This window comes from Panulirus ornatus, chromosome 50 (assembly GCF_036320965.1).
Source record: "Panulirus ornatus isolate Po-2019 chromosome 50, ASM3632096v1, whole genome shotgun sequence".
Taxonomy (NCBI): domain Eukaryota; kingdom Metazoa; phylum Arthropoda; class Malacostraca; order Decapoda; family Palinuridae; genus Panulirus; species Panulirus ornatus.
This window is the reverse complement of record NC_092273.1, coordinates 13,977,266-13,996,204: the sequence shown is the minus strand read 5'-3', so window position 1 is coordinate 13,996,204 and position 18,939 is coordinate 13,977,266. Positions and strand designations below refer to the sequence as shown.

Sequence of the window (18,939 nt, the reverse complement as noted above, 5' to 3'; positions counted from 1 at the left end):
CCAATTCACTTTATTCCTTGCACGCCTTTCACCCTCTTGCATGTTCAGGGTCCGATCACTCAAAATCTTTTTCACTCCATCTTTCCACCTCCAATTTGGCCTCCAACTTCCCCTTGTTCCCTCCACCTCTGACACATATATCCTCTTGGTCAATCTTTCCTCACTCATTCTCTTCATGTGACCAAACCATTTCAAAACACCCTCTTCTGCTCTCTCAACCACACTCTTTTTACCATCACACGTCTCTCTTACCCTTACATTACTTACTCGATCAAACCACCTCACACCACATATTGTCCTCAAACATCTCATTTCCAGCACATCCACCCTCCTCCGCACAACTCTATCTACAGCCCATGCCTCACAACCATATAACATTGTTGGAACCACTTTTCCTTCAAACATACCCATTTTTGCTTTCCGAGATAATATTCTCGACTTCCACACGTTCTTCAACGCTCCCAGAACTTTCGCCCCTTCCCCCACCCTATGATTCACTTCCGCTTCCATGGTTCCATCCGCTGCCAAATCAACTCCCAGTAATCTAAAACACTTCACTTCCTCCAGTTTTTCTCCATTCAAACTTACCTCCCAACTGACTTGTCCTTCAACCCTACTGTACCTAATAACCTTGCTCTTATTCACATTTACTCTTAACTTTCTTCTTTCACACACTTTACCAAACTCAGTCACTAGATTCTGCAGTTTCTCACATGAATCAGCCACCAGCGCTGTATCATCAGCGAACAACAACTGACTCACTTCCCAAGCTCTCTCATCCACAACAGACTTCATACTTGCCCCTCTTTCCAAAACTCTTGCATTCACCTCCCTAACAACCCCATCCATAAACAAATTAAACAACCATGGAGACATCACACACCCCTGCCGCAAACCAACTTTCACTGAGAACCAATCACTTTCCTCTCTTCCTATACATTCACATGCCTTACATCCTCGCTAAAAACTTTTCACTGCTTCTAGCAACTTGCCTCCCACACCATGTATTCTTAATACCTTCCACAGAGCATCTCCATCAACTCTATCATATGCCTTCTCCAGAACCATAAATGCTACATACAAATCCATTTGCTTTTCTAGGTATTTCTCATATACCTTCTTCAAAGCAAACACCTGATCCACACATCCTCTACCACTTCTGAAACCACACTGCTCTTCCCCAGTCTGATGCTCTGTACACGCCTTCACCCTCTCAATCAATACCCTCCCATATAATCTCACAGGAATACTCAACGAACTTATACCACCTAAAATAATATTCTACATAAAAATGCATTACATCAAAAAAGGCACATTATGCTAATTCTGACGATCCAGTCACTCAACATTCAGTCCACGATTTCCATAACTTTACCTCTGGCTTAAGTGATGATCTATCTAACTATCTTTATCTCTGATGCCTGTTCCCACCTGGAGCTCCCTCAAGAGGGTGGCCATTACACCAAAAGGTGCCACACTCATGGCACACTGCCTTATCTCATTTGTGTGCTAAGAAATTGTTCTCAATGATGCAGTGGGCAAGCAAAAATGTCTGTAAAAATCAAAACCACATGGACCAGCATCAAAACCATTTAGAATGTCAAACTTTACATTCAAGCTTATCCTCTTCCCACTTTCCTTCTTCCCATAAGCACAAAACTTACTTGTGCAATTTCCACTCATAGTTGAAGAGGGAAAGACGAGAGTATAATGGAAATTATTTTTTTTCTTTACTGTTCCTGCATTATCTAATGCATTATTTCATACACACTGGATATGCAAATCACTGGAGAAGGAAAAACTGGATAGCAAGCATTATGTGTACCCATTTGTAATTATCAATTAATGTAATTAACTATCTGTAGGGTAAAGGGAGAGTATCATATATTCATGGAGCCCCATACCCTGAGCTTTCTTTGCCATAAAGTAGCCTTTTAAATGTTTGTAAAACATCAGCATTCACAGTCTCATTGGTTAGTTTATCCCAACTATTCACTGACAACACTAAAGCAGCACTTCTAACATCCGTTCTAACAAGATTTTTACCCAGCTCTTTGTTATGACCTCTGGTTACACTGGTATTGCATCTCTTGAAGAACTGTTCCCTACAAATGTCATCCAGATGATGTAGAAACATGGAAGCTGCTATAAGGTCCCCCCTCTCTCCCCTTTCCTTCAAGATAGACATCTTAGTAACCCTCATCCTCTCACTGTAGCTCAATTTTCTTAATTCAGGTACCATCTTAGATGCTCTTCTCTGTACCCTCTTAATCAAATCTTTATATCTTTAGGCTCAGTGACCAAACTTATGGAGCATAATCCAGTTTTAGTCTGGTATCTGAATGTGATCCCTACATATGCCATGGACCTCTATGGTGTGGTGGTTATCGTCGGTGACCATGATGTGTTTATGGACTGCTTTGGGTTGGGTTCATTGGTCTGAATCCTGGCTGTGGAAGTCGGTGCACAGTTAACCTAGTTGTTAATCCTCCCCTAAGGGCTGGTCAATAAAATGGGTATCTGGCTTTGGCAAGGTTGTATATGTACACAGCATAAAGAAGATGGCCTTGATTAGGACATTCAGTTACCTGTGCCATCTTGGCTCTAAATATATATTTAATCATTTATGTATCTATTATACTTGATCGACATTTCCTGTGTAAGCAAGGTTGCTCTGGGAAATGGACAAAGAAAGACTCATCCACTCATATACACACATACATGTACATATACATCATTTATCTATATATTATACCTGATTGCCATTTCCCACATCAGGGAGGTAGCATCAGGAAACATGAAAAAAGACCCATCCATTCATATACACACATATTTACATACACGCACATACAGGTACATACATATAAATATACATATCAGCATATACACATATACATAGACATAGACACAGACATATACATATATACACATGTACATATTCATACTTGACTGCCTTCATCCATTCCCGGCACCACCCCGCTCCACATGAAACAGCATCACCATCCCCTGCATCAGCAAAGAAGTGCCAGGAAAACAGACAAAAAAGGCAACATTCGTTCACACTCAGTCCCTAGCTGTCATGTATAATGCACCAAAACCACATCCAGGCCCCACAGACCTTTCCATGGCTAACCCCACACATTTCACATGCCCTGGTTCAGTCCATTGACAGCATGTTGACTCTGGTATAACACATCATTCCAATTCACTCTATTCCTTGCACGCCTCTCATTCTCCTGCCTGTTCAGACCTCGAGTGCTCAAAATCTTTTTCACTCCATCCTGCTACCTCCAATTTGGTCTCCCACTTCTCCTTGTTCCCTCCACCTCTGACACATATATCCCCCTCCACCTCTGACACATATATCCTCTTTGTCAACCTTTCCTCACTCATTCTCTATATATGTCCAAACCATTTCAACACATCCTCTTCTGCTCTCTCAATCACACTCTTTTTATTACCATACATATCTCTTACTCTTTCATTACTTACTCGATCAAACCACCTTACACCACATATTGTCCTCAAACATTTCATCTCCAACATATCCACCCTCCTCCATACAACCCTATCTATAGCCCATGCCTCGCAACCATGTAATACCGTTGGAACTACTATTCCTTCAAACATACCCATTTTAGTTCTCCGAGATAACATTCTCTCTTTCCACACATTCTTCATCGCTCCCAGAACCTTCGACACCTCCCCCACCCTATGCCTCACTTATGGCTTCAAGGTTTTATACGCAGCTAATACCAATCCCAGATATCTAAAACACTTCACTTCTTCCAATTTTTCTCCATTCACACTTACATCCCAACTAACTTGTCCCTTAACTCTGCTGAACCTAATAACCTTGCTCTTATTCACATCTACTCTCAACTTTCCCCTTTCACACACTTCTCCACACTCAAACACCAACTTCTACAGTTTCTCACTCGAATCAGCCATCAGTGCTGTATCATCGGCGAACAACAAGTGACTCACTTTCCAGAACCTCTCATCCCAACAGACTGCATACTCATTTACCTCCCTAACCACCTCATCCATAAACAAATCAAACACCCATGGGGACATCATACACCCCTGCTGCAGACTGACCTCTAGGAACCAATCACTTTCCTCTCTTACATCCTTGATAAAAACTTTTCACTGCTTCTAGCAACTTACCTCCAATACCATATACTCTTAGGACCTTCCACAAACCATCTCTATCATATGCCTTCTCCAGATCCATAAATGCTACATACAAATCCAGCATTTTTTTTAGTATATCTCGCACACATTCTTCAAAGCAAACGCCTGATCCACACATCCTCTGCCACTTCAGAAACCACACTGCTCTTCCCCAATCTGATGCTCTGTACAAGCCTTCATCCTCTCAATCAATACCATCCCATATAATTTCCAAAGAATACTCATTCTTATGCATCTGTAATTTGAACACTCACCTTTATTCCCCTTTGCCTTTATACAATAGCACTATGCATGAATTCTGCCAATCCTCAGGCACTTCACCATGAACCATACATACACTGAATATCCTTACCAACCAATCAACAACACAGTCACCCCTTTTTTACTAAAATCTACTGCAATAACATCCAAACCTGCCGCCTTGCCAGATATCATCTGCAAAGCTTTCACTACCTCTTCTCTCTTAACCAAACCATTCTCCTTGACCCTCTCCCTTCACACACCACCCTGACTAAAACACCCTATATCTGCTACTCTACCATCGAACACATTCAACAAACCTTCAAAATACTCACTCCATCTTCTCACTTCATCACTACCGGTTATTACTTCCCCCCTTCACTGATGTTCCCATTTGTTTTCTTGTCTTACAAACATAATTTGCCTCCCTCATAAACATCATTTTATTTTCCCTAAAGTTTAATGATACTCTCTAACCCCAGCTCTCATTTGCCCTCTTCTCATCCCTTGCACCTTTCTCTTGACCTCCTGCTGCTTTCTTTTATATATCTCCCAGTCATTTGCACTGCTTCCTTGCAATATCATCCAAATGCCTCTCATTTCTCTTTCACTAACAACTTAACTTCTTCATCCCACCACTCACTACCCTTTCTAATCTGCCCAACTCCCACCTTTCTCATGCCACAAGCATCTTTTGCACAAGCCATCACTGCTTCCCCAAATACATCCCATTCCTCACTCACTCCCTTCACATCATTTGCTCTCACCTTTTGCCATTCTACACTCAATCTCTTCTGGTACTTCCTCACACAAGTCTCCTTTCCAAGCTCATTTACTCTCCCCACCCTCTTCTCCTCAACATTCTCTCTTCTTTTTTGAAAACCTCTATATATTTCTATTATCATACTTCATCACAGTTTCCCACATCAGCGAGGTAGCGTCAGTAAACAGATGAAGAATGACCCATCCTCTCATATACACAAATATGTATACATAAACACACATACAAGTACATATCAACATATATACATATACACTGACATACATATGCACATATTCATACTAGATTACCTTCATCCAATCCAGGTGCCACCCCACCCCACAGGAAACAGCATCGCCACCCCCTGCATCAGCAAGGTAGTGCCAGGAAAATAGACAAAAAAAGGCTACATTCATTCACACTTAGTTTCTAGCTGTTATATGTAGTGCATCAAACCCACAGCTGCCTGTCCACATCCAGGCCCCACAGACCTTTACAAGGTTTACCCCAGACATATCACATGCCTTGGTTCAGTCCATTGACAGCACATCGACCCCAGTGTACCACATCTTTCCAATTCACTCTATTCCTTGCACACCTCTCACCTTCCTGTATGTTCAGGCCCCAATCACCCAAAATCTTTTTCGCTGCCATCCTTCCACCTCCAATTTTGTCTCCCGCTTCTTGTTCCCTCCACCTCTGACACACACACACATATAATCATTATACTTAATCGCTGTTTCCCGTGTCAGTGAGGTAGCGCAAGGAAACAGACAAGGAATGGCCCAAACCATCCACATACCCATATATATTGGAAAGGATAACAATTTTGTTCGTGGTCAAGTATATTCCTATGAGTCCACGGGGAAAATGAAACACGATAAGTTCCCAAGTGCACTTTTGTGTAATAATCACATCATCAGGGAAGACACAAGAGAGAAATATAACAGTCAGTTGATATACAACGAAGAGACATAGCTAGGATGCCATTTGATAAACATACATGTTTACCAAATGGCGTCCTAGCCTACATCTCTTCATTGTATATCAACTGACTGTTATATTTCTCTTTTGTGTCTCCTATGATGTGATTATTACACGAAAGTGCAACTTATCGTGTTTCATTTTCCCCAAGGACTCATTGGAACACATGTATATACATTAATGCCCTGGCATGCACATATACATACATATACATTTCAATGTATACATACATATACATACACAGAAATATACATATATAATCATGTACATATCCATACTTGCTACCTTCATCCATTCCTGTTGCCATCCTGCCAAACAAAATAGCATCCCCCATCCCACCTCCAGCGAGGCAGCGCCAAGAGAAAAAAAGGCCATATTTTTTCACAATCAGGCTCTAGCTGTCATGTGTAATGCACTGAAACCACAGCTCCCTTTTTACATCCAGGCCCCACAAAACTTTCCATGGTTTACCCTAGAAGCTTCACATGCCCTGGTTCAGTACACTGACAGCACGTCAACCCCTGTATACCACATCGTTCTAATTTACTCTATTCCTTGCATGCCTTTCACCCTTCTTTATGTTCAGGCTCCGATTGCTCAAAATCTTTTTCATTCCATCTTTCCACCTCTAATTTAGTCTACCGCTTCTCCTTCTTCCCTCCACCTCTAACATATATATCCTCTTTGTCAATCATTCCTCACTCATTCTCTCCATGTGTCCAAACCATTTCAACATATCCTCTTCTGCTCTCTCAACCACACTCTTTTTTATTACCACATATCTCTCTTATCCTTTCATTATGTACTCGATCAAACATTTCCTTTCCAACACATCCACCCTCCTCCACACAACCCTATCTATTGCCCACGCCTTGCAGCCATATAACATTGATGGAACCACTATTCCTTCAGACACGCCCTTCTTTGCTCTTCGAGATAACATTCTTGCCTTCCACACATTTTTGAACGGTCTTAGAACCTTCATCCCCTCCCCCACCCTGTGACTCACTTCCATGGTTCCATCCGCTGCTAAGTCCACTCCCAGATATCTAAAACACTTCACACCCAGTTTTTCTCCATTCAAACTTACCTACCTACTTGTCCCTCAACACTTCTGAACCTAATAACCTTGCTCTTATTCACATTTACTCTTAACTTTCTTCTTTCACACACTTTACCAAACTCAGTCACTAACTTATGCAGTTTCTCATCCGAATCAGCCACCAGTGCTGTATCATCAGCGAACAACAACTGACTGACTTCCCAAGCCCTCTCATCCACAACAGACTGCATACTTGCCCCTCACTCCAAAACTCTTGCATTCACCTCCCTAACCACCCCATCCATAAACAAATTAAACAACCATGGAGACATCACGCACCCCTGCCGCAAACCAACATTCATCGGGAACCAATCACTTTCCTCTCTTCCTACTCATACACATGCCTTACATCCTTGGTAAAAACTTTTCACTGCTTCTAGCAACTTACCTCCCACACTATATACTCTTCCAACCTTCCACAAAGCATCTCTATCAACCCATAAATGCTACATACAAATCCATCTGTGTTCTAAGTATTTCTCACATACATTCTTCAAAGCAAACACCTGATCCACACATCCTCTACCACTTCAGAAACCACATTGCTCTTCCCCAATCTGATGCTCTGTACATGCCTTTACCCTCTCAATCAATACCCTCCCATATAATTTCCAAGGAATACTCAACAAACTTATGCCTCTGTCATTTGAACACTCTCTTTTATCTCTTGCCTTTGTACAATGGCACAATGCATGCATTCTGCCAATCCTCAGGCACTTCACCATGATCCATACATACACTGAATATCCTTACCAACCAATCAACAACACAGTCACCCCCTCTTTTGATTTATTCCACAACAATACCATCCAAACCCGCCGCCTTGCCGGCTATCATCTTCCATAAAGCTTTCACTACCCCTTCTCTATTTACCCAACCATTCTCCCTGACCCTCTCACTTCGTACACCACCTCGACCAAAACACCCTATATCTGCCACTCTACCATCAAACACATTCAACAAACCTTCAAAATACTCACTCCATGTCCACACTTCATCACTACTTGTTATTACCTCCCCATTTATCCCCTTCACTGATGTTCCCATTTGTTCTCTTGTCTTACGCACTTTACCTCCTTCCAAAATATCTTTTTAATCTCCCTAAAATCTAATGATACTCTCTCACCCCAACTCTCATTTGCCCTCTTTTTCACCTCTTGCACCTTTCTCTTGACCTCCTGCTGCTTTCTTTTTTATTTCATACATCTCCCAGTCATTTGCACTACTTCCCTGCAAAAATTGTCCAAACACCTCTATCTTCTCTTTCACTACCAATCTTACTTCTTCATCCCACCACTCACTACCCTTTCTAATCTGCCCACATCCCTCCAGTTGCCCCTCTCAACACATTAACATCCAAAAGTCTCTCTTTTAGATGCCTATCAATTAACACATAATCTAATGACGTTCTCTGACCATCTCTCCTACTCACATACATATACTTATGTATATCTCTCTTTTTAAAACAGGTATTCCCAATCACCAGTCCTTTTTCAGCACACAAATCCACAAGCTCCTCACCATTTCCATTTACAACACTGAACACCAATTATACCTTCAACTACCACATTACTCATCTTTGCATTCATATCACCCATTGCTATAACCCAGTCTTGTGCATCAAAGCTGCTAACAAAGTCACTCAGCTACTCCTAAAACACTTGCCTCTCATGATCTTTCTTCTCATGAACAGGTACATAGGCACCAATAATCACCCTTCTCTCTCCATACACTTTCAGTTTTACCCATATCAATCTAGAGTTTACTTTCTTACATGATCACACTCCCACAACTCCTGCTTCAGGAGGGGTGCTACTTGTTCCTTTGCTCTTGTCCTCTCACCAACCCCTGACTTTACTCCCAAGACATTCCTAAACCACTCTTCACCTTTACCCTTGAGCTTCGTTTCACTCAGGGCCAAAACATCCAGGTTCCTTTCCTCAAACATATTTCCTATCTCTCCTTTTTTCTCATTTTGGTTACATCTATACACATTTAGACACCCCAATCTGAGCCTTCGAGGAGGATGAGCACTCCCTACGACTCCTTTAAAGCCTCACCATTCTGGTAAACAGGTGGCAATAACACAGGTGAAAGGTGTGAAGAAATCTGGCTGGTTGTCTAGAATTTCCTGCAGAGGTTGTTCAACAAATGTCCCACGAACTTCATGATTTAACTCCATCAAGAGACGAAGTGCTACTTCTCCTCGCAGCCGCCCAATGCTATCACTATCCACAAAAAAGCTGTAAATAAAAAAAAAATCTAACAATTTACATTTAGGAATACCTTTAGATTGAGATTAATCATAATATTTTTTTCATACAATTCAACTATCTGTAAGTATTCAATATGCTGTTTTTGACTACCCAGCTGAGTGGCTCATGCAAAATCTCCTCCACATACCCATATTGTCAGAAAAGTTCATTTACTACTCTTATCATTACATTCTTCTTAAACCCTATCTTCCAACTTCACTTTGTCTTTTCCATTTGCATAAACAGAAAAATAAAATTAATCAAAGGTAAAAGTAAAAGACGAAACACCATCAAAGGAGGAATCTGGAATACTGTAAATACATCAAAGTATGTAGAGACAACAGGACAACTCTTCTCTAAAGTAGGTACTTATGTTAATGAGAGATGGTGGAGGGACACAATACATCTAAGCAAATGGAGGTTTAGCATAAACATAGAGAAATAGGGACAATGATACTGAGAGGTATCTATGAGCCCTCATCTAATTTTCAGTCTGACATGATCATCTACATGTTGATGGATGAATTAGCAATTAATTACTTAACTTACTTGTTGCCAACATCTTGTGGTGTAACCTTTGCATCATCAACAATGGTAATTGCTCCTATTCCTGGTAGCACAAGTGATTTTAATGTTTCAGTTCCTGAGGCGCTGGCATTGATCAAACAAACATGGCCAGATTCAAGAGATAACTGTCCATGGTCACCCCATAATCTGGATTAAAAAAATCTCTATCAGCAGTCACATTGAGAAACATTCCTAAACACTGATGGACACAAAAATACTATAATTTATCTAAACAGTGATAAAAAAATGGAATCCATAATAATATAATGAACTTTTGAAAAACATGACTGCATAACACCAAAAATAAATGGTCTTTAACATAATACCACAGCAGGTATAAGTTTGTTGAGTATTCCTGGGAAATTTTATGGGAGGGTATTGATTGAGAGGGTGAAGGCATGTACAGAGCATCAGATTGGGGAAGAGCAGTGTGGTTTCAGAAGTGGTACAGGATGTGTGGATCAGGTGTTTGCTTTGAAGAATGTATGCAAGAAATACTTAGAAAAACAGATGGATTTGTATGTAGCATTTATGGATCTGGAGAAGGCATATGATAGAGTTGATAGAGATGCTCTGTGGAAGGTATTAAGAGTATATGGTGTGGGAGGTAAGTTGCTAGAAGCAGTGAAAAGTTTTTATCGAGGATGTAAGGCATGTGTATGTGTAGGAAGAGAGGAAATTGATTGGTTCCTAGTGAATGCTGGTTTGTGGCGGGGGTGCATGATGTCTCCATGGTTGTTTAATTTGTTTATGGATGGGGTGGTTCAGGAGGTAAATGCAAGAATTTTGGAGAGAGGGTCAAAGATGCAGTCTGTTGTGGATGAGAGGGCTTGGGAAGTGAGTCAGTTGTTCACTGATGTTACAGTGCTGGTGGCTGAGGTTGGTGACTGAGTATGATGGAAATGGATGAAGGCAGCAACTAAGGTTTAACTATATTGTTAAACATATCACTTGTTTCAGAAAAAATAACTCTGAAGAGGGGAAAAATTAATAAAATTATTTTCTATTTAATGAAATGTTCCACACTGCAGGTACATTTAATCTTTAGGGCAGATGCAGTCATTGAGTTCATAAATCATAACTGGAAGGATTTTGCACAACTTTTAACATTAAGTCTTGAAAAAACTTCAGAATGAATATCATTTGGAAATTCATTGTTCTGGTAGGATCTTCCAGAATCCTGTACATCACCAACTAAAGTCTAGGCGGTTTAGCTTCTAAAAGCTTGTGAGGTTAAATTTTTTTCTGCATGATAGCTTAATTATGATAATCTTATCTCTGTACATGTAAGGCAAGCTATTGACCTCACAAGGCCAACACATCAATCACCATTTTCTGTTATCCCTGGAGACTGCCATAAGGCAAAGTGATGAAACATGATGCTGAGTTATGCCTATAGCAGAGACTATTTTTGCTCAGGCATGAATTTTTCATCACTGTATCATTTCTAGATAAGGTTGTTCTGCTCAGTGACCTAGCATCCTTATTATATCTAAATGACAAAGACTGTTATGATATGGTTAAGTAAATATGAATGGAATGGTAAATTAATTCATGGAAGTGTCAGAATAGCATATCAATGGACTCATAACACTTGGCAGAAATGATTTAGACTGGCAGAAAGTGAGTTGGGGTCTATTAATCCTATTATGGTAAAAAAAAAAAAAAAAAAAAAAAAAAAAAAAAATGTGATGGTGAGGAAGGCTACAGAGGTCAGGGAATATATGGGATTATTGAACATCACAGTGGGTAAAGTACTTGTAAAAATCAACACAATCTGTGAAAACCTCACTTACTTTGTAAGAGCTAATATCACCATAAATATTCAGTGATGTCAAAATATACCAAGACAATGCCACCTTCTTCCTTCTGCCACCTAGCTAAGACTTTTCATTTAAGTGCATTCTCTAAGGAGACTTTCAGTGGAATGAAGAAGTTGAATCACTTAAGAGAAAGAAATGGGGGTGTATGGATGATGTCTGCAGGGAAGGAGTTCAAGCAACTGGGAAAAGTACAAGAGCAATTAGCAAGTCAAGAGAAAGGTACAGGAGCTGAAAAGCTGGGCAAAAGAGCATAGATGAGCTTCAAAAAGAAAATGTTTCCGAAGGAAGTGAAAAGTGAAGTGAACAAGAAAACATATGGGGGTAACAATAAGAACTAATGGAAAGGTGGTAGGTTAGAGTAAGGAGGGGTATGAAGATCATGGACATATGGGGTCAAGTAATGTAATTGCTGGTAACATATTTGTAGAAACTGGCTGCTGGAGGAACTTAGCTGAGGTTAGAGAAAGGTTCTGTGGTAAAAGTCCAGTTAGTTTTGCATAAAAATAAGGTTTGGATATTGTGATTTTGTTCTGCATTGCTCATGTACTGTTCAGAGAATATATAAAAACAGGATCCAATGCAGGAGTTGGGGTATCATATCTAATAAAATCTTATATATGGCAATAATAGTAAGGGTTACATACATCACAGAAAATGTTGGATTAACATCAAAGTATGTATAACACTTGTAAAAATTCAACAGAGCCAGCAACAATCTCACCTGATTGTAGAATTGTACAGCTAAATCTTTTATTATCATTTTTATCATTACTTTGCTTTGTCGCTGTCTCCCACATTAGCGAGGTAGCGCAAGGAAACAGACGAAAGAATGGCCAAACCCACCCACATACATGTATATACATACACGTCCACTGACGCAAATATACATACCTATACATCTCAATGTACACATATATATACACACACAGACATATACATATATACACATGTACATAATTCACACTGTCTGCCTTTATTTATTCCCATCGCCACCCCGCCACACATAGAATAACAACCCTCTCCCCCTCATGTCTGCGAGGTAGCACTAGGAAAAGACAACAAAGGCCACATTCGTTCACACTCAGTCTCTAGCTGTCATGTAATAATGCACCGAAACCACAGCTCCCTTTCAACATCCAGGCCCCACACAACTTTCCATGGTTTACCCCAGACGCATCACATGCCCTGGTTCAATCCAATGACAGCACGTCGACCCCGGTATACCACATCGATCCAATTCACTCTATTCCTTGCACGCCTTTCACCCTCCTGCATGTTCAGGCCCCGATCACTCAAAATCTTTTTCGCTCCATCCTTACACCTCCAAATTGGTCTCCCACTTCTCCTCGTTCCCTCCACCTCTGACACATATATCCTCTTGGTCAATCTTTCCTCACTCATTCTCTCCATGTGACCAAACCATTTCAAAACACCCTCTTCTGCTCTCTCTACCACACTCTTTTTATTTCCACACATCTCTCTTACCCTTACATTACTTACTCAATCAAACCACCTCACACCACATATTGTCCTCAAACATCTCATTTCCAGCACATCCACCCTCCTCCACAAAACTCTATCCATAGCCCATGCCTCGCAACCATACAACATTGTATGAACCACTATTCCTTCAAACATACCCATTTTTGCTTTCCGAGATAATGTTCTCGACTTCTAAACATTCTTCAAGGCTCCCAGAATTTTTGCCCCCTCCCCCACTCTATGGTTCACTTCCGCTTCCATGGTTCCATCCGCTGCCAGATCCACTCCCAGATATCTAAAACACTTTACTTCCTCCAGTTTTTCTCCATTCAAACTTACCTCCCAATTGACTTGACCCTCAACCCTACTGTACCCAATAACTTTGCTCTTATTCACATTTACTCTTAAGTTTCTTCTTTCACACACTTTACCAAACTCAGTCACCAGCTTCTGCAGTTTCTCACATGAATCAGCCACCAGCGCTGTATCATCAGCGAACAACAACTGACTCACTTCCCAAGTTCTCTCATCCACAACAGACTGCATACTTGCCCCTCTTTCCAAAACTCTTGCATTCACCTCCCTAACAACTCCATCCATAAACAAATTAAACAACCATGGAGACATCACACACCCCTGTCGCAAACCTACATTCACTGAGAACCAATCACTTTCCTCTCTTCCTACACGTACACATGCCTTACATCCTCGATAAAAACTTTTCACTGCTTCTAACAACTTTCCTCCCACACCATATATTCTTAATACCTTCCACAGAGCATCTCTATCAACTCTATCATAAGCCTTCTCCAGATCCATAAATGCTACATACAGATCCATTTGCTTCTCTAAGTATTTCTCACATATATTCTTCAAAGCTAACACCTGATCCACACATCCTCTACCACTTCTGAAACCACACTGCTCTTCCCCAATCTGATGCTCTGTACATGCCTTCACCCTCTCAATCAATACCCTCCCATATAATTTACCAGGAATACTCAACAAACTTATACCCCTGTAATTTGAACACTCACTCTTATCCCCTTTGCCTTTGTACAATGGCACTATGCAAGCATTCCTGCCAATCCTCAGGCACCTCACCATGAATCATACATACATTAAATAACCTTACCAACCAGTCAACAATACAGTCACCCCCTTTTTTTAATAAATTCCACTGCAATACCATCCAAACCTACTGCCTTGCCAGCTTTCATCTTCCATAAAGCTTTTACTACCTCTTCTCTATTTACCAAATCATTTTCTCTAACCCTCTCACTTTGCACACCACCTCGACCAAAACACCCTATATCTGCCACTCTATCATCAAACACATTCAACAAACCTTCAAAATACTCACTCCATCTCTTTCTCACATCACCACTACTTGTCACCTCTCCATTAGCCCCCTTCACTGAAGTTCCCATTTGCTCCCTTGTCTTATGCACTTTATTTACCTCCTTCCAAAACAACTTTTTATTCTCCTGAAAATTTAATGATACTCTCTCACCCCAACTCTCATTTGCCCTCTTTTTCACCTCTTGCACCTTTCTCTTGACCTCCTGCCTCTTTCTTTTATACATCTCCCACTCATTTGAATTTTTTCCCTGCAAAAATCATCCAAATGCCTCTCTCTTCTCTTTCACTAATAATCTTACTTCTTCATCCCACCACTCACTACCCTTTCTTATCAACCCATCTCCCATGCTTCTCATGCCACAAGCATCTTTTGCAAAAGCCATCACTGCTTCCCTAAGTACATCCCATTCCTCCCTCACTACCCTTACCTCCTTTGTTCTCACCTTTTTCCATTCTGTACTCAGTCTCTCATGGTACTTCCGCACACAAGTCTCCTTCCCAAGCTCACTTACTCTCACCACTCTCTTTACCCCAACATTCTCTCTTCTTTTCTGAAAACCCCTACAAATCTTCACCTTCGCCTCCACAAGATAATGATCAGACATCTCTCCAGTTGCACCTCTCAGCACATTAACATCCAAAAGTCTCTCTTTCGCGCGCCTATCAATTAACACGTAATCCAATAACGCTCTCTGGCCATCTCTCCTACTTACATACGTATACTTATGTAATCTCGCTTTTTAAATCAGGTATTCCCAATCACCAGTCCTTTTTCAGCACATAAATCTACAAGCTCTTCATCATTTCCATTTACAACACTGAACACCCCATGTATACCAATTATTTCCTTAACTGCCACATCACTCACCTTTGCATTCAAATCACCCATCACTATAACCGGTCTTGTGCGTCAAAACCACTAACACACTCATTCAGCAGCTCCCAAAACACTTGCCTCTCATGCTCTTTCTTCTCATGCCCAGGAGCATATGCACCAATAATCACCCATATCTCTCCATCAACTTTCAGTTTTTAGCTAAAATATACTAAAATTAAAATGGTCTGCTGCAGGGGATAGCATGGCAACTGTATTTTCTGTTTGTTGACAGTGTGACATTTGTGTAATGTGTGACTGGTGTGCTTCGACTAGAATATTCAACATTAATATATAAATTAGATTAGGTGAAGTTTTCACTGGTTCTGCTGATCTTTTATAAGCGAATTACATAATGTTACATTAATCAACCCAACATCATCCTTAATATACATAACCCAAACTATTGTCTTAATCAGTATTGTTTAGTTAAAGATACAGCTCAATATCACACACAGCTTTTATTGTATTCTTTAAACTCTACACTAGCACTACAGAGCAAAATACCCAAAGCTAATAGCAATGCAGAGCTAAGCAGGATTTTTCAGTTCACATGATTTATTTGAGTTTTACTTTTCCCTCAAATTTTCCCTAATCTTCATAGTCCTCCCTACTATCAATTATCTATCACTGTAAAATCACTAAATGACATTATGTGTAACTGGTGCCTTTGTAAATCAGTTCTAATGAGTCTACTGATATGCTTTTCTTCCATTCACATTAGTTACCTCTATTGTATCCTTAAACTGCATATTAACTGTACCAGATATATAAAAACAAAATAAGGAAGGGTACAGTTGCCTGTCATCTTATACTATCTCACCCGATCAGTAGTCCACCAGCTTTTTGAAATGGCTGCTTATGTTCTAGGTGCTTTAAAGAAATATCTACCGAGTATGATTTGGAACATTATATTCATTAAACAATACCAAATATGGTGAAATGGTCGTGCATATCAGGGAAAACATTGGTTTTATTAATGTAAAAGTACGCAATAAATTTGTAAAATATCAACAAAATGTATAAGAACCTTGCCCAATAGCCAAAATTACTGAAAAACATACCAAAATTAAATTTGTCTCCACACCATGTGAACAGTGCATTCATGCAAGTGTGATGGGCATATTACCAATGGATATCTGACAATTACAACATGATGGGAGATGAATTTCCACAGGTTCTGTTGATTTTCATACGTGTTTTACCTACTTTGACTACATATTTTCCCAAATATGCAACTCTCACCTAATTTAATACCATTTCATAAAACATGCTTGGCATGTAACCGTGTAATCACAATTTATTTAATACCATTCGACTAAACATGCTTGACATAATCACAACTTACTATACAAAGGAACTAATACATAAATAGGCACTTCCCTAAACTTGCTTCCATGCAGTTACCCCTAACTTCCTTACAGTTACCCCTAACTCAGCAAAGCCTGAACCTATTTCACCAGCAACAATGCCCATGAAAGAGGTCACCCTCCCCACCCACCTTAAAGCACCAACATCTACTATGGTGTGAGTTCATAAGAGATCAAACTAGGGTCGGATGGTTAAGTTGCTGAGTGGAGTTGCTTTGTGTGACTTAGTTACATAAAACTGGTAAGATCTGAATGGGTAAAACTAGCTTCAATTGGGTTGGATCTGGGTTGACTATGATTGCACTAGATTTGTTTAGTTAGATTTGGCAATATACTAAAGTTAAGATACAGGTCCAGGTGACTGGAAGTAAGATTAAAATGATTTCATAAGGTTTGGTAAGACTAGGTTCGAATGATTACATTCATTTTCCACTACTTTGAACATTTTAGGAAAGAATTAGGTTTTCAAAGGATGTAAGGTTTAGTCGAAACCGGTTGTGTAAAAGCTATACACTCAGTAACTAAAAATTCCAAATCTATACAATATATAAAACTTCATATAATGACAGAAAGCATGAGAGAAGACAAAACAGCTGGCATATTAATAAAAAAAAAAGTAAGGTAGACTCTGTGGCCTATCACAGCAAACCATTTCTTTGAAAATGTTGACACCGTTCTTACAAAACCCAATTTTTTGAGGCAAACTGTTCTTATTTTCCTATTCATCATACCTGACGTGCAAATCAGAACACTACAGTCACTCTAAAAGACAGATGATGCAAAAATAAAAACTGTATAAAGTGTATTTATAACTAGAGTGACAGGACAAACTTAACCTCCGCAATGTAAACAAACCCAAAATATAACACAAATGACATGTAACAAATAAAATATTCTGTGCAATCAATTCATCTAAAACAAATACACATTAATACGTCCAAATGGTATTATTTCACCTTAACTGGCGGTCATATTTCTTCGCTTTCTCACTTTGTTCACATGATGGAGTGCCACCTGACTCCATTTTTGAACAGCAGAAGCCAGGCAGTGTAAGCAGAAGGCCGACACCCGTGCATAAATAGCCGAAAGTAGTGTCCCATTGGTTTCTCTTGGTGTAATTAAACAAACTTCATAAAAAAAAGGTAAATAGCTGTAGACATCAATGTTCATAGAATAAAGAGGGTTTTATCAATACATCAGGAAATATTAGGTTTTGCTCTACAAGGATGTGTTAAGGTTCGTCGTCACCATAGCAACAACGCCACGCCACTTTGAGTAACTCAAAAAAATGAAAAAAAGAAACTGACTTCACTATGAAGCAGCGATCAAAATCTAAAACTCAAAGCATTCATTCATATCTTCCCTGCTGTAATGAAGGGTGACTGGTGAATTGTGAGACTTGGGTTGTGTGAGACTTATGAAGCCTGAAACTAGTGGAGTGAGATTAATATAGACTGAGACCAGTGCAGTGTGAGACTTGTGAAGTATGAGATTAATGTAGTAGGACTAGTGCAGTGTAGGACTAGTGTTAGGCTAGGGCAATGTATGACTAATATAATGTGAGATAATGCTGTGTGAGACAAATGAAGTGTGAGGCTAATGCAGTGTGAGACCGATGCAGTGTGAGAGTAGTGCAATGTGAAACAAGTGCATTGTGACACTAGTGCTGTATAAGACGAGTGTAGTTTAAGATTACTGCAATGTGAGACTAGTGTAGTGTGAGACTAATGTAACGTGAGGCCTGTGCACTATGAGAATAACATAGCGTAACACAGCGTGATACTAGGGTAGTATAAAATCAGTACAGTGTAAGACAAGTGCAGTGTGACATTAGTGCAGAGTAAGACTGGTGCAGTGTGACACTAATGCAGCGTGAGACTACAGCAGTTGTGAGACTAGTGCTGAGTGAGACAATTCCAGGAT

General features: G+C 40.0%; 1 protein-coding gene across 1 annotated transcript in view; it reads right to left on the bottom strand.

Annotated features, from left to right (window-relative positions):
• The window catches only part of APP-BP1 (Nedd8-activating enzyme E1 regulatory subunit APP-BP1), a 44,186-nt gene extending 26,059 nt beyond the window's left edge, over positions 1-18,127 (bottom strand). The window contains exons 1-3 of the mRNA XM_071691469.1: positions 17,973-18,127; positions 10,088-10,252; positions 9,344-9,526 (exon numbers count right to left, since the gene is read on the bottom strand). Of these exons, the coding sequence (XP_071547570.1) occupies positions 9,344-9,526; positions 10,088-10,252; positions 17,973-18,040 (416 nt within the window). The 5' untranslated portion in view covers positions 18,041-18,127. The remainder of the gene's footprint in view (positions 1-9,343; positions 9,527-10,087; positions 10,253-17,972) is intronic.
• Positions 18,128-18,939: the final 812 nt, after the last annotated feature.